This window comes from Schistocerca nitens, chromosome 6 (genome assembly GCF_023898315.1).
Source record: "Schistocerca nitens isolate TAMUIC-IGC-003100 chromosome 6, iqSchNite1.1, whole genome shotgun sequence".
Classification (NCBI taxonomy): domain Eukaryota; kingdom Metazoa; phylum Arthropoda; class Insecta; order Orthoptera; family Acrididae; genus Schistocerca; species Schistocerca nitens.
The window spans coordinates 297,614,901-297,633,238 of record NC_064619.1 but is presented as its reverse complement, the minus strand read 5'-3'; the positions used below and the strand labels follow the sequence as shown (position 1 = coordinate 297,633,238).

At 43.2% G+C, this 18,338-nt stretch overlaps 1 protein-coding gene across 1 annotated transcript in view; it reads right to left on the bottom strand.

Moving 5' to 3' along the window:
• Positions 1 to 6,734: 6,734 nt before the first annotated feature.
• The window catches only part of LOC126262696 (ejaculatory bulb-specific protein 3-like), a 30,445-nt gene continuing 18,841 nt past the window's right edge, over positions 6,735 to 18,338 (bottom strand). Inside the window, exon 2 of the mRNA XM_049959473.1 lies at positions 6,735 to 7,869. Coding sequence (XP_049815430.1) covers positions 7,643 to 7,869 — 227 coding nt within the window. The 3' untranslated portion in view covers positions 6,735 to 7,642. The remainder of the gene's footprint in view (positions 7,870 to 18,338) is intronic.

Genomic DNA, 18,338 nt, shown 5'->3' with positions numbered 1-18,338 from the left:
TCCAATCCCAAAGAAAGCAAGTGTTGACAGGTGTGAAAATTACCGAACTATCAGTTTAATAAGTTACGGCTACAAAATACTAACACGATTTCTTTACAGACGAATGGAAAAACTAGTAGAAGCCGACCTCGGGGAAGATCAGTTTGGATTCCGTAGAAATATTGGAACACGTGAGGAAACATTGACCCTACGACTTACCTTAGAAGCTTGATTAAGGAAAGGCAAACCTACGTTCCTAGCATTTGTAGACTTAGAGAAAGCTTTTGACAATGTTGACTGGAATACTCTCTTTCAAATTCTGAAGGTGGCAGGGGTAAAATACAGGGAGCGAAAATCTATTTACAATTTGAACAGAAACCAGATGGCAGTTATAAGAGTCGAGGGAAGCAGTGGTTAGGAAGGGAGTGAGATAGGGTTGTAGCCTCTCCCCGATGCTATTCAATCTGTATATTGGGCAAGCAGTAAAGGAAACAAAAGAAAAATTCGGGGAATTTATTAAAATCCATGGAGAAGAAATAAAAACGCTGAGGTTCGCCGACGACATTGTAATTCTGTCAGAGACAGCAAAGGACTTGGAAGAGCAGTTGAACGGAATGGATAGTGTCTTGAAAGGAGGATATATGATGAACATCAACAAAAGCAAAACAGAGATAATGGAATGTCGAATTAAGTCAGGTGATGCTGAGGGAATTAGAATAGGAAATGAGACACTTAAAGTAGTAAAGGAGTTTTGCTATTTGGGGAGCAAAATAACTGATGATGGTCGAAGTAGAGAGGATATAAACTGTAGACTGTCAATGGCAAGGAAAGCGTTTCTGAATAAGAGAAATTGGTTAACATCGAGTATAGATTTAAGTGTCAAGAAGTCTTTTCTGAAAGTATTTGTATGGAGTGTAGCCATGTATGGAAGTGATATGTGGACGATAAATAGTTTGGACAAGAAGAGAATAGAAGCTTTAGAAATGTGGTGCTACAGAAGAATGCTGAAGATTAGATGGGTAGATCGCATAACTGACGAGGAAGTATTGAATAGGATTGGGGAGAAGAGAAGTTTGTGGCACAACTTGACTAGAAGAAGGGATCGGTTGGTAGGACATGCTCTGAGGCATCAAGGGATCACCAGTTTAGTATTGGAGGGCAGCGTGGAGGGTAAAAATCGTAGAGGGAGACCAAGAGATGAATACATTAAACAGATTCAGAAGGATGTAGGCTGCAGTAGGTACTGGGAGATGAAGAAGCTTGCACAGGATAGAGTAGCATGGAGAGCTGCATCAAACCAGTCTGAGGACTGAAGACCACAACAACAACAACACTATTACAGCGCCATCTATCACAAAGCGGAAAATGTGGTCCAACTAAAACATTCATATTTCTTTAAGTACTACACGAATATGTAATTTAAAAAATGGGGGTTCCTATTTAAAAAAACGCAGTTGATACCCGTTTGACCTATGGCAGCGCCATCTAGCAGGCCAACCATAGCGCCATCTGGTTTCCCCCTTCAAGCTAGACGAGTTTCTTTCTTTGTAGGTTTTTCGTTTGACGCTTATTTCGTGAGACATTTGGCCCGGTCACTACCAATGGACCACCCTGTATATGTAGGGTGAATCATTAAAACGTGCACAGGAAATATTCTTGAAATGGAAGGTGCTACCGATGTTCCTTTTTTCACAGAATGGATTGATACTTGAGGCTCGTATTGTTAGCGAATCAAAAAATGGTTGAAATGGCTCTGAGCACTATGGGACGTAACATCTTAGGTCATCAGTCCCCTAGAACTAGAACTACTTAAACCTAACTAACCTAAGGACATCACACACATCTATGCCCGAGGCAGGATTCGAACCTGCGACCGTAGCAGTCTCGCGGTTCCGGACTGCAGCGCCTAGAACCGCACGGCCACCACGGCCGGCGTAAGCGAATCAACAGATTGTAATAATACATAGAGAGTGTACTCATTATATAAAAATATACTCTTTTAAATGGCACAATGCCTAGATACTGAAGTTAACAAACTAACAATAGTGTAAATTCGAATGTGAGTGTTGTTTGTTGTAGCATTCTAGTGCGAGTCACTTACGAGATATCGTATTTTGAAAAGTTCCCACACCGACACTTGTCCAGTACCTGTGGTAACACAAGAACAGACACCTTAGGAACAGCCATTGGAGGCCCAATGGTACCGATCGGCCGCCGTGTCTTCTTCAGCTCTTAGTCGTGACCGGATGCGGATACAGAGGGGCATGTGGTCAGCAACCGCTCTCCTGGCCGTTTTCAGTTTTCGTGACCAGTGCCGTCGCTACTTCTGAATCAGGCAGCTTATCAATTGGCGTCACAAGGGCTGAGTGCACTCGCCCTGCTCGGCAGACCAGGGCAGTGATCCATCCAAGCCCGACAACTTCTGTGATCGGACGGGATTCTGGTAACGCACACTAAAGAACAACATAGGTCCTTGCACTAGTTATGTGGATTCTGACGGTAGAGAGACAACTGACCATCACAGGTTGTGTTCGAAACGATTGCAGGTAAAACAGCAAGACACACTTCCAATCTGGTACGAAGCGAGTGCTGCACACGTGCTAGCATTTCAGCAAAGATGTCCTAGCAGGCTGCAGTAATACGTGGTTGTATATCGTTGGGTGTCGTTTGTATATCCTTGTAGCCAGCATTTTTCATCTTTCCCCTCAGAAAAAAATATGCAAGGGTCACTACAATTTACTGTGATATTACTACAGTTTCTCTATACGATGATCACCAAGTTAGGTACAAACAGTCTATCTACTCAGTAAGTTCGCATAAAATCTGCCTGGTGTATGGTTAATCACTTCTACCACAGCAATGAACCGTGCAACAAGATCTTCCTCCGACTGGACAACAGTTTCGTAAAGAAGATTTTCAAGTGGGCAGGCAAGAAAAGTCCAAAAGGGTTAAATCTGGGGATCTTGGTGGCCGAGCATATGGAACATCTCGAACAATCCATCTGATTCTATAGACTACGTTCAAACGGTTTCGGAGGCGAACATACTGGAACCACAGTTCGTGCCGTATGTCCAGTGCACATCTTCCAAAAACTCCGCCAGCACTTGTTGCAGAAGTATCATGTACCTGGCACTCATTAGGTGGAGAGCGAAGTTTCATGGCCCAATCACAAGACCATCACAGATACCTGCCCTGACACTGATGCCGAAGGTGTACTGAAATCTTCGCGTACACGTGGCTTTGGCTGCTTTCTTCATCCCAAATGCGGCTATTTCGAACATTCAAAACACATTCCCTGTTGAAACGCGCTTCTTCGATAAAAGTCACCTTGATAAATTCAGGTAAATCCACAGAACGGTGTAATAACCAATTACAGAAATTGACGAGCGGTGCAAAATCCGCCGGAAGTGTGGCGTCTACCTTCTGAGGAGGATCTGAGAGGAGTTGATGTTCACCCAGAACACGCAAAAGAGACGAGTGAGACACATACAAACCACGTGTAATAGCTCGAGTACTTGTCGATGGGTTCCATTCAGCTTCATGAAGCCTTTCGTCTTCCAATACGACACTGCGCTGCCTTCTTCCAGCACCACAGTTTGCTCTATCGCCAGTGAATTTACCACCGAGTCACAAGATTTGGATAGTATTCGTGGTACAGACATTGAGCTTCTCTTGCATTACTGCGTGCTGCACCGTAAATCGACGACTTATCGGTATACTCTGAGAATGTGTACTCAGGAATCCTGTTACAGCAGTACTAGTCACCTTAACGTAAACTGACGCATCACTAGTAAGCACGAAAACAAGGCAGACTGAAACAGAGGACATCATGTTACTTTGGGCCATCGCGCAATTCACGAATGCCGGTAGCCCACCGCAATAAGCGAACTGCGAAAGAAACATCTAGCGTGCGACCGGGTAGCTCTTGTTTTCCTTGTAACATGGAAACGAATCTTTACCGGACATGCACTCCCACTTAAACCTTGTTCTACTAAGTCCCCTGTACAGCCTCTAGAACGGTATAACATGAATTGTGAAACATCATGTGCCGAGGCAGTGCCTCAACAAAAGGTGTGTTCTGATGCCAAGTGTGTGGCGCTGTGGTCAGCCTCATTGCATACCTTGCCAAGTAACGGATTTCACTTAGTTTCCGCCGATACTACGTACGCACGCCACAATTAGAAATACATCGAGCATGTGGCGCTGATTGACGTCTGGGGCAAAACACACGGCTTTCTACCTGCCGAAGTCTGCGTCCTGTCAGCAAGACAGGTAACAAAGAGCGTCCGCATTGGCGTGCTGCATGATGGGTCTGCAGTCGATCAAATACTAGTAATTACTTATAAATGGAGCCCATTGTTGCAGCCGCTGTTCCGTCGTGTCCAGGAGCCAGGAATGGGGACAAATAGTGTTGTACGGCGCTTATCAATTGCGATAATATGAAATTTCTTCTCACAAAGAAAAACATGAAACTTTCTGAAACAGTAAATAATCGTTTCGATTACTGAATAATCGCACTGGGCTCCGGATAATGTTTCGAAGATAGGTACAATCGGCTACTGCGTGCCATCAGCACGTCAAAGCGATAGAATGGCACTGATACCAAAATCTTGAGTACATGTGTCTTTGACTGACGATCTCGAACGTGGGTATTTGGAATATTTGGAGAAAATTGACAAGGTTTCCACCAAAAATGCAACAAATTACCCCAAAATTGTATCAAACTGCCCAAAAACTGTGGCAGTGGAAGATGGTTATAAATTTGAGTCTCGATATCAAAGTGCCTCGGTAGCCATTATGTCAGTTTTTGGGTCATAAATTTGGTTTACATAAACACATCTAAGACCACAACTGAGTGGTTTGTTTATGTAAGGATAAAAGCATCTTTGAGCCATTTTGTTTACATAATGGCCACAGCCAAGTGAGCAGTTTGTTTACATTATGATCAAATTGTTCAAATGGCACTGAGCACTATGGGACTTAACATCTATGGTCATCAGTCCCCTAGAACTTAGAACTACTCAAAACTAACTAACCTAAGGACATCACACAACACCCAGTCATCACGAGGCAGAGAAAATCCCTCACCCTGCCGGGAATCGAACCCGGGAACATTATGATCATAAAATAGATTTACATAAACACATCTTAAGAGTACATACAAGTGAGTGTTATGGAGATCTGGCAACAATGTGTCCTGAACAACAGGATAACGTCCATTTGAATTTCCCAAAATTTATAATTCACCCAACTGGTCTAGAACATTGGGGATGGGCAAAGGATTATGTATGGTTTGTGGGAGGAGGGGATGACTCTGAATGTGATACGTGCTCTTTACATAAGGAAATCCGGTAACAATTTAGGGGGCCACTTTGAATTTTTCCCCCCTACCGACTCATAAATTTGACTCTGTTTTCTAATCACTGCAATAATCCCTGAAATTTCATTTCGTTTCCTTCTCCCTTTCCTCCTCCCTTTTCCGTCAGGTAGTGTAAATTCATAAATAATAAATAAAATAAATTGAGGAAATTTCTCTGTCTAAAATTTAATATAAACTGTGGCTTTCAAGCCACAGAATGTTAGCAAAGAAGTGTTTGCACAGTAGAATTAGAGGGGATGGTGTTAGATTACATCAGAAGTCATTCATCAATTAATGTACAGTATAGAAAGTGGTGGAGCATCAGTTACGTCCGCCGGCCGCGGTGGTCTCGCGGTTCTAGGCACGCAGTCCGGAACCGTGCGACTGCTACGGTCGCAGGTTCGAATCCTGCCTCGGGCATGGATGTGTGTGATGTCCTTAGGTTAGTTAGGTTTAAGTAGTTCTAAGTTCTAGGGGACTGGTGACCACAGCAGTTGTGTCCCATAGTGCTCAGAGCCATTTGAACCATTTTGAACCATCAGTTACGTCCCTATCATAAACGACGCATGAAAGTAATGGAGCCATATGATTCTAAAATCAGAGCTCAGTGCAAGCAGTGAGACAGGTGGTCGTCACCAACAGCAATTATGAACCTAAGCTATAGCTACAATGTATAAGATGTTAACTAATTCTTTATCTCAAAGTACTTTGTGTAGAATCCTCTACTAGAGGATGGCCCTAGAGGTGGCAGAGTTGGAACATCGCATCTCTTCCCACTTCCCTCAATTTCATATGTGTTCTGGAAAATGAGAAAAAGTTTGATACTGTATCTGTTCAATGCAGGGTGGTAATGGATGAAGGTCTGTGTAATTTCATTACAATTGCATGGCAATTTCAGGAAAATTCCTTGCATTTAATTCGTTTGTGAAGTCGGTTGTTCCGGTTGTAAGTTCTGCTTTGAAATATTGTTACTGAAATAAATACAGCTGATCCTTTTGCAAATGAGCTTAGACAGTACCTCGTCATTTCTCGACACATCATGTTCTGAGATTCTTGTTATTCCTCATTGGTGAGACATCAAACAGAAAAGAATAGATAATTGATGGCGCCAGCAATCGTCCAGAGCGCTGCACTCATTTCACCTACGTTTGTGACTCGGTCTAATGTGACTTAGCATTAGTTCATTTGTAATACCATGTCCTGCCTCGTGTAACAAGTTAGAAAGGAAACGCTTTTCCACGAGACAAGGCTGCATGTCAAAGGAACAGTAGTGCTGGCACGTCCGTCGAAGCCTTACTCTCAAGGCCGCCCACACTTACCTGCTGAGCGCTGACTGTCCTCTACGAAGAACAACCACAGCAATAAAGTAAACGAGTTGGATGTTTTTCAGATTTTATTTATTAGAACATTTAGGACTACAGATATTTTTAGGATCAGTCTTTGCACCCCAGTGGGTAATAGTAGGACACATACATACCGCTGTCTTGCTTAACAAATGTCTCGTTGACAGTGCAGGGAGAAGTAAATTTAATGCAAAATAGAGTTGAGGGAAGAGTATAAACAGAAAGCAACAAAAATTTGAATAACAGATGTAGGTTAATTTAAGTTCAGACAAAGAAAGAGGAATTCCCTTTTCGATGGTATGACAGAGTAATAAGCATGAAAAATGTGTTTTAAGGTGTTTCCAATGCAAATAGCTGCTGATACTTTTCGTTTGAAAGTTGTCCATTACGGTTGGTGTCATTTTGAGCAAGAGGGCTGGTGGTATTCCAACTCTCTGAAACTGATTTACTACCAAAGTTTGATTCCTAGTTCATTGGCTTTAACTACAGTGGCGAGATTACTATCTTGCTCAGTTATCAATAACAAACAAAGCTAAACCATTGATTCTCGTACCAGTTGCATTTTTCTATTGACACTTCCTTCCTAAAACTATTCTTGGCTAAGCTGCTATAGGTGAATGCACAGAAATACAGGGAATTAGTTTGTGTTTAAGGTTTGCAACTACCGTGCGACATTGTTACTCGAATGCAACACCACCGGGTATTGCATCTAAAGTGACAGAAAATAACACTATTAATAGAATCATCAGATGACTGAGTCTTCTTCACTACAGACTGGTCAGTTGGTAGGATGTTTGCATGTAATACTGCTACTGTGAACGTTTATCAGTGTACGGACAGAGACTGGCATCACTTTGGGTACCTCCCCAGCTGAGTGGAATCCCTTAATAGTTTGGGCAAGACGGGCCTCTGTTAACAAGTAGGGAATCACGTGACTGAAACTGGGATGGTGCGCTGGTGCCTACGCAGCCGCCGTCGCCGCCTCCGCTGACTTCTGCTGCTGCTGAGCTTCCTTCAGCTTCGCCTCCAGCCGCTTCTTGTGCTCGCCGTCCGGGTCGTATTTGCGGGAGAGGCGCTGCCAATCAGCGCTGCGCTCCTTCATCATGAACTCGAACACCTTTCGCACGTTCTCCTTCTGCTTGGCCGAGCACTTGGAGCAATCCGACTTGAGCGCGTCTGGCAGCACCTCTGCGAACACACATGTAACGTGTCACATTCGTAGTATGTTAAAACAAAACCTTTATAAACACTCTTTGAGACAGAAGTTGTAGATTCTGCCCATTTTAATATACTGAGGGCTCTACGGAGTGTCTCAAATCTTTTGGGTGAAACTGAAATTGGTGATAGTGAATCCACAATCGATTATACTGAGGTAGGGAACCATGGTGGGAAATGCATATTTATTCTGTTATGATCATACACAGTTTACACCGCATAACAACAGCATAAGTCACAGTAAATATTCAAAGCAACTACCGCAGGTCTAGTGCATGCATGACAATGGCTCATGAAGTTCTACCGCACCCTCTCAAGAGACCCTAGTACCTATTGTACCAGAAGACAGATAACGTGGATCCTAGCAAGTAGGTCTTCGTCTGTGTCTGTGAGGGTTTGATACACCAATGTCTTGACGTAAACACAGAGGGAAAAGTCCAGCGGTGTGAGATGGCAGCCGGCCGGTGTGGCTGTGCGGTTCTAGGCGCTTCAGTCTGGAACCGCGTGACCGCTGCGATCGCAGGTTCGAATCCTGCCTCGGGCATGGGTGTGTGTGATGTCCTTAGGTTAGTTAGGTTTAAGGAGTTTTAAGTTCTAGAGGACTGGTGCCCTCAGAAGTTATGTCCCATAGTGTCAGAGCCATTTTTTTTAACTATGTAAGACGGCTACCACCACAACATAAATGGCTGCGTTTGCACTGGTAGTGTGACCACGAAGCATGGGCTGCTGATGAATGAAGTTCCACTGTGTTCAACGATCAATCAAAGTTCTTCACTACTCGGATGACCATCGTCAGAGAGTATGTCGGTGACATGGGGAGAGATCATATCCTTCCAATGCTTTAGGGAAACGCAAAGGTGTTATTCCAGCGTCATGGTGTAGGGAGCCATTGGGTATGGCTCAGGTCAAGACTGGTAGTGACTAAGGATACTCTGACGGCACAACGGTATGTTACAAAATGAAGTGGTACCTCTTATGCGGGGTGGGGGTTTTGCCATTTTTCAACAAGACAATTCAGTGCTGGTCCATAAATGGTACGTGTTTTCACGAGCTCTCTACATGATGTTAAGATTCTGCCGTGGCTGGTAAGATCCCCATAGCCGTCCGTAATAGAACGTGTGTGAGACCGTTGCCAGTAACCATGATATCAAGGACTGTTGCAAAAGTTGTAGGCCGCTTGCCGCAGGATAGGATACAATGGCTTTCGAAACCCTTCCCACCGAGTCAAATCAGTGCATACATCCCGACAGAGGAAATGAAACATCATATTTATAAGTGGGCTCATACTGCCAAGTTTTTTGTGTGAATTTGACTCGATTTTATAATCACTCTCAAATGGTGAATTTTGACTTCATTTTCTGCGCCCCTTCTGGCAGCTCCCCTTTTCCTTCTCAGACAGTGTAACGTATACGACCAACATACAGAAAGAAAACAGTGTCACTGTCGAAGACGGCAACTGGGTAGACAGCAATATAATACAAACCACGGAGTAAGATAGGCCTACAAGAGTGGTAGTTACCTCCTCCAAAAATACACTGACGGAAAACAAATCGCTACACCAAGAAAGATTTGTTCGACATAAACGAACGTTGGTAGACGTTTTTTTCCATCTAAAAGATGATGTCTATTTAAATTTCGCTCCTGTCGCATCCGAGTGGCGTTAGTAGAGCCATTATGAGGATGCAAATCAGGTTTGCTTTAAATACAGGCTGTAACGATTGTGATGTTTAGAGACTGGACGTGGTGAGTTGATGTTACTCAAAAATGCCTATACGGCGGCAAAGACGCCATTATCAACACCTCACTGAGCTTGAACGAGGTTGTGTAATCGGGCTACGGGAGTCTGGATGTTCCTTCTGCAGAAAGCAGGAATGTAGCCATTGTACGTGATTGCCGGTAGCGGTGATCACGAGATTGTACGATCACAAGAGGACCGGGCTCTGGACGGCCATGTGGCACTAGCAAGAAGGAAGACCATCGTATTCGGCGTATGAGCCTGGTGGTTCACATTGAAATAGCAATTTGAACAGCAGTTGGCATCACAGTGACACAGCGAACTGTTAGAAATCGGATACTTCAAGAACAGCCCCGAGTCAGACGCCCTGTAGCATGCGTTCCACCGACTCAAACCATCGCCATTTGTGACTTCAGTGGTGTCAAGCGAGAGCTCGTTGGAGGTTAGGGTGGAGGTTTGTTGTGTTTTATAATGAAAGCTGTTTCTTCCACGGTGCCAGTGATGTCAGGTGTTGGTTAGAAGGAGGCTATTTGAGGCCTGCAACTAACCTCTCTGTGTGCTAGACTCACTTGATCTACAACTCGAGCTATGGTTGGGATGAGATTTCGTATGACACCAGAACCAGTCTTGTGGTTATCCCACGCACCCTGACTGCAAATCTGTACGTCAGTCTGCTCATTCGACCTGCTGAGCTGCCATTCATAAGCAGCATTCCAGGGAGTGTTTTCCAACACGATAACGCTCGCCCACATACCGCTGTTGCAACCCAAGTTGCTCTACGGAGCGTCGACATCTTGTGTTGGCCCGCTCCATCACCAGCACATATGGGATATCATCGGACGACAACTTCAGCGTCATCCACAAACAGCATTAACTGTTCTTGTATTGACCGACCAATTGCAACAGGCATGGAACTCCATCCCGCAGACTGACAACCGTCACCTGTACAACACAATGAGTGCATGTCCACATCCTTGCATTCAACATTTTGGCGGTTACACCGGGTATTAATGTACCAGTATTTCACATTTGCAATGGCTTATCTCGCTCTTACGTTAACCTGTGATCTTGCAATATTAATCATTAAATATGTTACCTACACAAACGTATTCCAGAAATTTCATTACCCTACATTAATTATTTTTTGTTCAAAATGGTTCAAATGGCTCTGAGCACTAAGGGACTCAACATCTGAGGTCATCAGTCCCCTAGAACTACTTAAACCTAACTAACTTAAGGACATCACACGCATACATGCCCGAGGCAGGATTCGAACCTGCGACCGTAGCAGTCGCGCGGTTCCGGAATGAGGAGCCTAGAACCGCTCGGCCAGCGCAGCCGGCTATTTTTTGTTGTTGTGGTTTCTTTTCCGGCAGTGTAAAAGGCACTTGACTATTTGTTTGTTTGCAGGTATGTACCAGCAACCCCGGAACACTCTGCAATTCCCGTGCCACAGTACCGGAGCTCGCTGCTGGAGGGGAAAAAAAGAGTGAAGTGGGGATGAGATGAGTTGGTCCATCTTGTTTTGGCTCCTGTAGCGGCTTGCTACGGTACTGTGGCATGACTACAGACATTTATCTGCAAAAAAACCAAATATTGATTAAGTAACTTTATTTTCTCGAGACGGTAACTGAAACTTTATGACTTTCCCTGGTAGAACACTTCGCGAATAAAACAGTGTTTTCAATACTGAAAAGAGAAGTTTACAGTCTGTGTGTATTAACAGTTTTGGCTGATGACAGTGAGACATGGACTTTTAATGCGAAAACATTGAAAATTGAGGGTGGATCAGCGAGAAATTGGGAATTACGTGATGTGAATTACTATAAGAGGCAGGGAGACAAACAAACGGAGGGTGAACAAAAAAATGTTCAAATGTGTGTGAAATCTTACGAGACTTAATTGCTAAGGTCTTCAGTCCCTAAGCTTACACACTACTTAACCTAAATAATTACGCTAAGGACAAACACACAGCCCCATGCCCGAGGGAGGACTCGAATCTCCGCCGGGACCAGCCGCACAGTCCATGACTGCAACGCCTTATACCGCTCGGCTAATCCCGCGCGGTGAGTGTGAACAAATATAGTGAAAGACGTAATTGTGGTGTTATAGAAATGAAATAGAGGTTTCAGGAGAGCGATGCACTCATGGACTGTAGATGGGTCAAGTAAGTTCTTTGTCGGATTTCCAGAGATAGCAACGTGACGAGCTAATGTCTGACGTTTGAAAACATACAGGATAAAAGTGAATGGTTGTACGTGTAGATGAAGGACGTACTGCATTCGAAAAGTCTAGAGGTGGCATTTTTCTAGCAGTGTATGTCATGTAGCCGACGACGATGATGATGATGATGATGATGATGATGAAAATAATCATACCTGCCGAGGCCGTTGTTCGTAAACAGTTACATCAGTGTACACGAGCACAAGAGAAAGTTAGTAAGATCGGTACTAACAATAATTCCTCTCTTAGGCAATGCAGAAATGTAAAACCTCACACAGATCAACAAAAATCCTAGAAAGTGACAATGGAACAAACAGGAATACAACAGTAAAGCCTCAGTGCTGAGTGGAGCAAAAATCAAGCATCTCTCACAAAGCAGAATAAGTGAAATGCACAAAATTAGTATCTCGTTGATGATATTGATAAATGTATTATTGGGTAACAATTTCTGCCACATTACGAACGGTACAAGGAAATACCAGATTTGCAAAAACACAGTTTTGGTCGTATAGAAATGGAATTTCAGGCTAGAAAATAAACTCCGAGAAATTTTGGGAACACAAGGCTGAACGGACTTCCTACCAGATCTTTCCAACAGACAAAAAATTGAAATCGCGCTGGGAATCGAATCCGGAACGTCGGTATTGATAACCAGAAACGATAACCATTAGACTACATATTTTAAATTAATTTCTCAAGTTTTTCATTTTTAGTCATCGAAATAACAAAGCCAGTTATAGTTAAAAGATTGAAATATGTATGCAGACACATCGGTGTTCAACATTAATTTATCAATACTAGCAAAATCTTTCGTTAATAACGTTATCAGAATGCTGGATCCTGTGTCTATAAGTCTCTCAGAAGCAGAAATAAACCCGTCCTGGATTACTGCCAATGCCTTCTCTGCTGGAACAGGTTCTTTGGTTTCGTTCTTCATGTTTTTGTAGCCAATCTGGTTGTGAAACAGAGGTTGCTGAACAGCGGTAGCCGATCCACCACGATAATTAGGTCTTTCACAGTGACCAATAATCAGTAGTGTCATAACTGGATATTGGAGACATAATATGAAAAGACCCTTCTGTAGTACTGCATAGCGGACAGCATCTGCGCCACTGCAAGTGTCGCTGTTGGTTTTTCGTGTTCATCCAAGTACGAGAGTTGTAACTGTAATAGTGCCAACTATTTATTTACAGCTCGTACAAAATAGATACGGGGTTCAAAGTTTTACTGACCTTCAAAGTAGTCACCAGCATTGTGTATAACCCAATGCCAGCGATGTGGAAGTCGTAGGATACTCTTAGCAGTGCCAGTTGTGTTGACAGAGCGGCGCGGTCTATTGCCCGAATAATTTGTAGCAGTTCTGAAGCGAATGCCGTGAAGTGTTTCCTTCAGTTTAGAAATCGAGTTGAACTCATGAGAGCTTAAATCAGGGGAGTGCAGTAGATTGTATAGCATTTAGCAGCCCCATCAGTCAAACAAATCAGTAACAGTTTGCACTGTACGTGCTTGAGCATTATCCTGCAAAATGATGGTCAGGTCCTGCCGAAAGTGTCATCACTTCTGTCTCTATCCTGTTCTTTTTTGGAACACAACCTACGACCAGCTCAGAGACATAAGTGATAACATTCTCGGTAGGACCTGACCATCATTTTGCAGGACAATGCTCAGGCAGTGCAAGCTGTTACAGATTTTTTTGACTGATGGGGCTGCTAAGTGCTATACCACCTACTGCACTCCCCTGACTTAAGCCCTCGTGAATTCAACTCGATTTCTAAACTGAAGGAAACACTTCATGGCACTCGCTTCAGAGCTGCAACAAATTAATTGGGCAATAGACTGCGCCGCTCGAACTGTCAACACAACTGGCACTGCTAAGAGTATCCTACGACTACCACATCGCTGGCAACGGGTGATACACAATGCTGGTGACTACTTTGAAGGTCAGTAAAACTTTGAAACACGCATCTATTTTCTACGAGCTGTAAATAAATAGTTGCCACTATTAAAGTTCCATCCCTCGTACATCTGCTTCCTAGCGTTAAGAATTCTTGTTAAGGATCAATGTATCGCACCAAGAAACTTGCGGACGAGCGCTGTTTTATTTGGCAGGCGGAAGAACGCAGATTGCTTCCAAGCTATATCTAGTACTAAGCAGTATGTCGGCAGCAATAATACCACAACATCCGAAAGCAACTCCAGCAAAGCCTTCGCCATTTTTCGGAACAGTTTACGAATAATATCCTTCAACAACGGATATTGTGCTTCATTTCTAAAATATCTGAGCTATATTTTCAGACCTATGCACAGTGATTTCAAGTTTTCATGTAATCACAGCGACATGGTCTGTCTGCTTTTGCTTATGTGAAATTAAGAACTACATGTACCACGTACCATGCACAAAAAAGTTTGTGATGACGCTGTATGAAAGATACTTCGGTGGATGAGAAAACTCAAAATTGTAACAAAATCAATCGGCACTTTCACCCGCGATTGAAACATAAGACGAAGAATCAATATAAATAACTGAGGAAAATAGGACGTCTCTGGGGAGATAGTTTTACGGATACTGTCAGCGAAGCGTCGTGAGCAGCAGAGGTGAGTTATACTGCACGTATTACTTACGTTTCTGTTCTAAATGGGCACTTAATTCAATAGCGAGTAAAGATGTGTAGCGTGTTACAGGACCCTATTTGTAAGAATACTGGAGTGTACTCTGTCACTGCCTCCCCTCCCGACCCCGTTTCTCTGGTCTGAACAGGAAGGTAATCAGTTCGCCCTGCGAGGTTACATATGATTTCATGTAGAGTCTTATCTTTATTTATTATTAAAATAGCTGTAAGTATAAATTTTACTTAACTGTGAGTAGATGATTGGTAAATCGTATGATTAAGGTTTCTGTCACTAGTCTCGTTAATAGCGGTGACAGAAGTAGAGCTGGTGGTGTTACTTAAGACACAGCATCTCACATCCTACTGGGACGCAGTCGTATTACGGTAGAAGCGAGGCGTCGAAGAAAATAGCCACAACGCAAACGTTTCTGTAATTGGAGCTCGTTCAACTGTAAGGTTTCTATATTACAAGAGGTTGCAGTTTTGCACTTAAGATTCGCCGCAGATAGCGTATTTCCTTAGTACATTTACAGAGGAGACCCTTTGGATACCAAAGTTTATATTGCTGTGTGGTCAACAAGCGCCGACTAATACTTCTTTGTCGTCTGTTGGTTGAATCGGACGTGTTATCTGTGCTGATTCAAAAATGGCTCAAATGGCTCTGAGCACTATGGGACTTAACATCTTAGGTCATCAGTCCCCTAGAACTTAGAACTACTTAAACCTAACCAACCTAAGGACATCACACACATCCATGCCCGAGGCAGGATTCGAACCTGCGACCGTAGCAGTGCCGCGGTTCCGGACTGCAGCGCCTAGAACCGCACGGCCACCGCGGCCGGCAACCTCTGTGCTGGTGTCGAGTCTAGATTTCGGCACGCAGCTGCTGCAGCTTCGAACATATCAAACAGGGTAATATTTGGCTATGCATTCACCTGCGCTAATATCGTAGGAAACGAAATGTCGTGTTTAGGGAACGTTTTCAGTTTAAGATTTTTCAAAATTGCAGCTTTTGTTTTAACTATAAGAGCCTTGTCGGTTTAAGCATTTCATGAGTCTAGCATGCATGAACTCAGGAAGGCATCACATCGCTCTTTACCTTTTTTCCTTTTCAAAGTACTGAATGTAAGATTAAGTTTTGTCAAAAACCTTCACTTCGTGAGCTTTTTGTTTTATACCTAAATGACAGCACTGGTTAATAACAATGATCATCAATGGAGATATCTTAATATTATTTAATTCCGTATGAGTAAGTCTGCGTTCATGGTTAATGCACTGCAAAATCACAATAGTTTTGAAGTTAGTCCTTACCGAGTCTTGAGCCGGCCGGTGTGGCCGTGCGGCTCTAGGCGCTTCAGTCTGGAACCGCGTGACCGCTACGGTCGCAGGTTCGAATCCTGCCTCGGGCATGGATGTGTATGATGTCCTTAGGTTAGTTAGGTTTAATTAGTTCTAAGTATTAGGCGACTGATGACCTCAGAAGTTCAGTCGCATAGTGCTCAGAGCCATTTGCACCATTTTTTTTAACGAGTCTTCACATCTCACTTCTTTATTCAAAAGTTTTTAAGTACGGTTACCTGGACGCACTTTACAGCCTGCGTGATCCGATTATTAGTGAATAATTCAATGGCTTTTGGCTTACTCACGTTGCACCTAACAATATTTATTTATGTAACACAAAAGTAGCGAAATTTCCTCCACTTCATCTTGTTGCAGTGATTACAATCAAAGATGGCATGAGTAGAGCTATGTTTCCGTTGTTGCACAGGTAAGCCATATCATTCTTAAGCCCAGTCTCACACATTATTGGTTTAAATGGTTCAAATGGCTCTCAGCACTACGGGACTTAACATCTCAGGTCATCAGTCCCCTAGAACTTAGAACTACTTAAACCTAACTAACCTAAGAAAATCACAGACATCCATGCCCGAGGCAGGATTCGAACCTGCGACCGTAGCGGTCGCGCGGTTCCAGACTGAAGCGCCTAGAGCCGCTCGGCCACACCGGCCGGCTCACACATTATTACATGCGTTTATGGAATAGTGAGTGTTTATTCATTTTACACAGATTCAAGTTACGTACAGCTACAGTATGTCGCCAATTATTAAGCCAAACGACTATCGTATTTAGAGGGCTGTGTTCAAAGATATTGTTTTGTTCTATACTCACAGCAGTGGGAAGGTACACTTTATAGTCAGTGATTAATTGAGTCATGATACAAAAATTATGTACAGCTAGGAATCTAAACGTTCGTTTGGTTAACGTACGTACCGACGTTGTACAATTAAAGATTGTATAAATGTTTTGTATTAGAAGATCAAATATAAAGATTACACATACAGTTAATAGAGTTAGTTATACAGCAATCACTTCCACAAATGTTTCGCAGAGGTTGCATAACACATACACAACTATACACTTTGGAAGTTCAAATACTGCCGCGCGGGATTGGCCGAGCGGTCTCAGGCGCTGCAGTCATGGACTGTGCAGCTGGTCACGGCGGAGGTCCGAGTCCTCCCTCGGGCATGGGTTTGTGTGTCTGTCCTTAGGATAGTGTGTAAGCTTAGGGACTGATGACCTTCGCAGTTAAGTCTCATAAGATTTCACACACATTTCGCATAGTCTCACATAATGGTTTCATACAGGCAGCTAGAATTAGGGAAGTTACACAACATACTACTCGTACAACCTGAAAGAAGCAATTCATTTAATCAGATACAGTAACGCAAGCTAAAAACCTCCATTCCTGGCAGAAATTATCTTAATTCAGTAATTAGAACGATGGTTGTCAGTTGCCTAACAGTTACGTGCAAATGTAACAATATGAACATAGCTAAAGGAAACGTTTTAACGTTGATGCACACCGATAGCAAAATGACACCAAATTTTGCTATTTACACCAACAACTACGTGACAAACAGGAAACAAGTCAACTGACAAAAAATATATTATGCTGGCTGCGGAGAGAATTCGTGGAAAATGATGTTTCTGAACATTACAGATGTACATTGTAAAACGAGGCCGAATCGACGGCCTCGGATATAGTGGTAAGTTGTACCAGTGGATAGCCCGTCAAAAACTGAACACAGATGAAGCATGAAAACAGGAAGAACGTGTCCTGAACTGTGTAAAACGAAGCAAAATAGAAACAGTGAATGTTCGAAGCTCAAGACGTGTACCATCGAGCGAACCACAAGCACCACGGTGTGGTTGTCGTGTAGTTATGGTGTTAGACTGCGAAGGGTCAGATCCTTCTTCAAATCTCCCTCTTGCCCTCTTTTTTCACAAAATTGTGAATTGCCCTTCCGATCCTTGACGCATATGTTCGCTGTATTCAGATTTGTGTCTGTGTTGTGGTGTAACGCCCGCTTGCAACAGCAAGTTGTAAGGAAGGGACCTCCTATTTCTTGTAGACAAGTGCCACATGTTATGACTTACGTTCCGTTTTGGAATTTTTGGATCTTGAGTTCCTCTATTGTAAAATAGTTCACACCCGTTTATTTGTTGCTTCCATTTCTGTGAGAGGTTCGTTACGGCCTCTCGCCTGATCTCACTATTCGTCACGTTTACTTGCGACCATAATGTATTCTTACCACTTTACTCATATTCGCTAACCAGTGTATAGTATGACAATTGCCAAGACTGTAGAAGGAGAGAGAAACGTCAATGACCTCATGGAAAGTTCATAATTTTGTTAGAAAAACGGACGCGAGGGAGATCTGAACATTGACCTCGCACATTGCAGTCCAATGCCTTGATCGCACAAGCATGACACCATGGTTCTTGCAGTCTGCTCGATCTGCACATCTTGATCTTGGACCGGTCAATGTTTCTGTTTTGCTTCTTTCTTCGCAGTTCAGTACACCTTCTTTCTG